This window comes from Dermacentor andersoni, chromosome 1 (genome assembly GCF_023375885.2).
Source record: "Dermacentor andersoni chromosome 1, qqDerAnde1_hic_scaffold, whole genome shotgun sequence".
NCBI classification, from domain to species: domain Eukaryota; kingdom Metazoa; phylum Arthropoda; class Arachnida; order Ixodida; family Ixodidae; genus Dermacentor; species Dermacentor andersoni.
In genome coordinates, this window is record NC_092814.1 from 193,735,190 (window position 1) to 193,741,189 (window position 6,000).

Below are 6,000 nucleotides of genomic sequence, written 5' to 3' on the forward strand. Positions count from 1 at the left end.
TCATGCTATCACCATTGCAGATTGTTTTTATTTGAGTGGAACTATAGATAGGCCAACCCATCTGTAAGAGAACCTACTATATATCCTAGCTGCCAGGGCACTGCAGGGCACTGTCTCACTGTGCCACAGGGCAATGAAATCATGCGTGTGGGCTGAAAATATGTGCAATTAGTCATGTCATTCGGTATGAAAAAAAAAAAAAAAAACTCTTTTAACCAACCTTGGATAATATCAGCCAATGATGTGACTTCATAACCTGTGTAGTGACTGGTACAACTGTATAAATACCAAACACCTTTGCTGAATTCTCAGTTTCACATGACTCCTTAACTGACAGCGGAAGAGGAACACTATCTCGAACACTCAGTAAATGCACCATTTGTTGTGAAGAAATTGGGCATGCATCATCAGCCCATACAGCTCAATCTATGGCATCATAGTTCAACAAGGCTACAAGCACCATAAGGCCAAATTCATATTAGTTTAAATGAAGGCACTTATCAACGTCACCACTCGTGAAAAGCAGTTCACCATGTCTTTTAGGCGCCGCAGGAGAGGGCATGCATCCGGGCCGCGTTCCTCGTTTGCGTGCGCGCCGCGCCTTCTCTCCCGCTAGGTTCCACCCAACCTCGCCGCATTGCTATGCTGCACGATGCTATTTTTATACTCTGCTTTTACTCTCTCCCCGGCTCGGTGAAGCTTCCGCCGCAGTGAGAAACCCAGAGAGGTTCTAACAGCTTCACTGTAAGATCACTTCGTGTACCATGTTTTGGATGCACATTAAAGAGCTTCAGGTGGCCAGAATTAGTTCAGAGCTCCCTATGTACTATGCATCTCTCATAACTCATGTGTTGCTTTGGGACACTAAACTTCATTACTTGGCAAATGGTGTTACATAGGTGTGTACAACCTGCACAGTGCCGAGATATTTATCCAACAGAATTCAAGTCATGCGCATTTTGAACTCGCTGGTCTAATTAGTAAACGCATTACTTCACTAAGCTTGCACAAGTCTTCTCACCTATGCTTATACACTGCTTTTTGGCATGGACATAAGATGCATTTTGCTGAACTGGTATGCTCGGATGTTTGTGTTTATTGTGCAGAACATGTGGACTATAAAATACAGTGTCACTCATTTTCATAGCTTCCTAACCAAATGTGTCACCTGAAATGCAAGTTAAAGGGTGCGTCCCTGTTGCAGGGCGGGCATTCCACGTACACGACAGACAGAGGAGACTCGTGTTTGGCACCGAAAGGACACCAAGTGGCAGAACATCCACTTCCACCGCTCGGGAAACTCTGCTGGCATGCACCCTGACCCTGCGGCCAAGTAGCCAGGACCCTGTTAGAACTTTGGCTTCTTCTGGTTCCACTCACGTCCTTCCCCCACCTCTGTTCTTTTTTTCTTTTCTTTTTTTCTCCCCCTTTTTTTTTGTACCTCTGCAAGTTGTCATACTCGCCCGCGCCACAGTTCTGACAGCCCGCACCAAGAGACACCCGCCTCCAGTTCATGTCTGTGGTCTGGTCCTATCAGCAGCAGTGCTGGGTGCTGAAGCTTAAACACAGCCAGTGGTGCATTCTGTGTACTATGGAGTGAGTCAGGTTGTTGAGCTAGACTCTGCATTGGGCATCACAGGCAGTTGCTTTCCCTGAGTCCATCTACTGGTGAATGTAGCAGCTGCAGGCTGGCAGCCTGCCTGCACTACAGCCAGATGTGGGAGGTTCTTGCACATTTTAGAGCCTTTGCACTATCACCTTAGCTAGGGCCATGTATAAATGGGCTAAAATGTTGCCCTCTTGAAAGTTGCTGGGCTGGCCTCAGCTCTCCACTGCAGCTGAATCTTTTTTCTTCTCCTAGTGTGAGTGTAAACTGCTTCCTCTCAGGCCCATTGTTACATTCTTTTTTTTTTTTGTCATGCCAGATTTCTGTTCTTATTCAAAGCACTGTGCGTGAACTATTACTTCTACAGGTTTGACCCTTTAATAGAGGTGTCCAAGAGCTGTCATGGACATGGATGCGCCCAATCTTAAGGCTTGACCTCACTTACCCTTTTGGCAACTGAAGGTCAATGTACCACATTACCATTTCAGCTGGAGTGTTTTATCCATTGCACTTGTTGCTCCCGTATGCCTAAAGACATGTACTCAGTCATGAATTGCCTTTCCTATACTACACTCACTATGTAGTTAGCTGATGTGTAAACTTCTCTTTTTTTTTTTTTTTTATGGTTACACACTCAATGAAGTGAAAGCAGAGAATGTTCTTTCCAGAGAGAGAGGCTTTCCTTTTGGGCTGTGTATCCTGTTGTGTTAATGGAAAGAAACTTCAGTACGTGAAGACACATTGCATCGCAGGCACCTAAACCTGTCGCATGAAAGCTGTGCTTGCATAGTGCAGTGTTTTAGGTGCATATCTTAATAGCTGTGGTTGCACTGGCATTATAGAAAATGTAAGGCTTACATTGAGGGTAGTTGCACCTCACAGCTTTTCTTCTGCACACAGCAAAACACTTTTTCTGCAAGCATCATAAACATGTCTCTGAAGCAGAGAAAAATGCAGCATGTGCTGTGATGAACATGGCAGAATCATTCTTTTGTTGTTGTTGTTGTTCCTTTCTCGCTCTTGTGGCACAAGGGATCTTGCATCCACAGTTGCAGGCATGTTTGTGATCACTGCACGTGCCAGACTTTTTTTGTTGCAAGGTTCTGGTGACTGTGGTCAGAATACCAAGCGTTTTGTTGTCATTGCCTTTGCCACAGGAGTGTAGTATCAGTGGTGAGGCTGAGACAGAGAAGGGGACTGAGCTACCTCTTGTCATGTCTGTAGCCAGAGGCCACATCTCTGTGTGTGGCCAAGGGCTGTAGCTGCAGCACTTAGAGTGAGCTTTAGGTGCTGCATGCTGCAAGGTGCACTAGTGCAGCCCTTCTTCAAGAAAAAAAAAAAAAAAGTTTCAATCTCGTGCGTCTTTGTGCATGTATTGTGCACTGTGATACCTGTTTGGCTTCTTTCGCTCTTGTCAAAGAGGACAAAAAGAGCATCCGACCCCCCTCCCCCGTCTCTGGTGCTGTTCGCTTGGATACGCTTTCTCCATGGGCTCTCCCAACCTCGTTTTGCATTTGTGATGTGATGTCGGGCTCTGAGACATGCACAGTTGTGTGCTTTCCTGCACCTCCCACATTCTTCTGTATCACAGTGCAGTCGGCTTTCCTCCTTGTATCGAAAATGTGCATTCTTTTCTTGAAACTGGTATTTGCATGTTTTTATTTTGTTTGTGCTTGTTTTTGTTGACAAAGTTTTATAACAAGTTTTTGTTATGGTGCACATACCTCATGGAAACAAGAGAAATGTGCAGCCATGAAGAGTTCTTTATATTGAGCCTGATATTTATAAATTAAAGATTATACACTATCCTAACAAATTTGTTTTCATTCCTTGGTGCACTCTTTTTTTTTTCATTATGTTTAAAATGCAAACTTTATTAGGAAATGTTTTGCATTAATCAGGAACAAGAGCTTCATGCTTGTGAACAGTTTTCCAAAAACCCCATTTGAGCAGACTGATAACGATATGTTAAAAAAACATTGGCCACGCAGCAGTTTTTTTCTTGGGTGCCTTTACACATCCAAATTAGTTGTTTGACAAGCTAAAATTCATCATTTAGATGTACCTATAGTTCCCTCTATTGCATATGAATAATAAAAGCATTTTATTTTATTTTTACATTTTAAAGGATTATTTTAAGCTTTCTCTTCTTTGTGTGTTTAGTACAACCTCATGCTAAGTTTATACTTTAAAGCTGGATATGTTCAGCATGCCTTTAATTCAAAGAACACCGACTGTGTCACATGCACATGCCTTTTGTTCCTCTGCCTGCAGTCGTGTTTTACAAAGCTATGTCAACCTGTGCATGTAGTTCACATACTCTATGGAGACATTGAGAAGGATGGTTGCTTGCAATGTTCTGGTAAACCAAAACCCATTCAACCACAGCGCAAGACCTTTTGTCCCACTTAAACTTGTTCTGGATATCACAGTTTGCTAAATCAAGATTCACGACATCTATTTCCATACTCATGTTTGTTGTATGTGCTTGTTAATGTTGAAAAGGTATAGTATATAATTTGGAACTGTAAATCACATCTGCTAGCATTCAACTTAGAAGGGGGAAAAATGTTCGATTCTTATGGCACAACAAAAATTTACTTGGACAGTTGGATAATAGTTAACTGACAGCTGCAGCTGCAGTTCTGCCTTGATAGCAAAGAGCCAAGAGTGCAATCTTTGTCCCAGGCACTGTTCAATACCTCTGCTAGATTTAACACATCTTTTTAGTTTGAGGGCACAAGCAGCTTTGCGAGACTGTCTGAAGAAATTATGTGAATTAGTTTGCATGGAAAAGTAGAGTACATTTCTATAAATATGCCCTCTCTTCTGTAGTATGGCGGGTGTACAGTGCTAAACATTTTCTAGAAGAATGGAGTGACTTGTAGCTGCGTTGAGGAGGTGGACAAGAGCTTTCAATTAAAAGTGTACTGCTAACTTTACACAGGCAGCAGCTCCATCTAGGCCACTTTATGCACAGCCTTGTGCAACTGCCTTTAAATTAATGTAACAGTGCAAACATGCATATATGCATTACATCTTGCATATTCGTTAAATAGAAGGTTGTGGTACACATTTATTCCTTTTCATGTCTTTGAAGACAAGCACACTTGGCCTTTAGGTGATTTGCATTGACACATTACACGGTGAATGATTTTTTTCAATGTTTTATAAGCAGCAGCAACAGCTTCTTACCGCTTGCCTCAAGACACTTTCGACATCTGGCATGTGGTCAACAATTACAACTTTGTAGGTAGACAGGTACGAGCTTCAATGTGACTATAGATTGAAGTATGAGCATCTTGTGCTACCTAGTTCCTCAAGTGTGAATAACAAACCTGAGAACTGGCACAAAGAGAGGTGCACAAGTGAAGAATGCAAAACCTACTATGCTCTGTGCATTAGTGCACCTCTCTGTATGTGGCCTGTTGATGCTGTTTTCAAACCTCTGCTGTTCCAGTTGTTGAAAGGTAACTCTGTAACAGCTGAATGATGCTCCATCACTTGGTTGTAATTTGAGCATGTTTCACAAATGAATGTCTGAGTATAGACTTCAGTGGACTGTTCAGGCTTATAGTGAGTGTAAGCTTTTGTAAATCTCTATAGACAACAGCGCAAAAGAGAGATAGATTCCTATTCAAGTAACTTCATTCTCTAAAGTGCATCTCCCGCATAATAAACTAAACCGTAAATTTATGAGGAGTGCTCGTTGGGCATTCTTTAATGTGTCAAAGAGTGCGTCTATATTCTACGTAAAGTTGTGCAAATGAAACATGCTTGCAGTCTGGTTGTTTGAACGAGGTTCCACTCGCGTTCCATGTACATGTATCATTTTGTATTTTAATATATTCAGCCTAGAATTAACTGCAGTGTGAACTCTCCTTTACGGAGCTTATTTTTGCTCCTCCCCTATGTCCCTTTTCTTCCTAGATATATATATATTGCAGTGTGTCACCACCTCCCCTACAATCTCCATCTTTTAACAATAAAAATTGGTTCTTCAATCTTGGCCGTAGCAGTTTGTAATTGGACATTGATGTGTTTGGAAACACACACACTGCACACATTAATATTGTCTTAAGGTAGCACACTCAGCCATATTTGCAAGACAGTGCTGCTGTCACATGACCTGAATGGTAAGTACAGTTAAACCTCGATTTAACGAAGTAGGTAAAATCGACAATTTGCTTCCTTATATCGAAATTTTATGCAAAGTACAGTCGCTGATCGATTTTTCTTCCAAGGAAAGGGGCCGCAGAACTTTCTGAATTATCCAGCAATCGGAAAAAGCGAATTTAAAGGAGAAAATTTATTTCGATAAATTTGGGAGTCGGCGATGAATGATACGGTTTCATGCCGCGTCGACAATATCTTCACATGAGTGAAGTGAATTA

At 42.0% G+C, this 6,000-nt stretch overlaps 1 protein-coding gene across 14 annotated transcripts in view; it reads left to right on the forward strand.

Annotated features, from left to right (window-relative positions):
• CaMKII (Calcium/calmodulin-dependent protein kinase II) overlaps positions 1 to 5,615 on the forward strand; it is a 289,855-nt gene extending 284,240 nt beyond the window's left edge. For all 14 annotated transcript variants that reach the window (XM_050194726.3, XM_050194728.3, XM_050194722.3 and 11 more), the window contains one exon: positions 1,205 to 5,615. In XM_050194726.3, the coding sequence (XP_050050683.1) occupies positions 1,205 to 1,337 (133 nt within the window). In that variant the 3' untranslated portion in view covers positions 1,338 to 5,615. The remainder of the gene's footprint in view (positions 1 to 1,204) is intronic.
• The last annotated feature ends 385 nt before the right edge of the window (positions 5,616 to 6,000 follow it).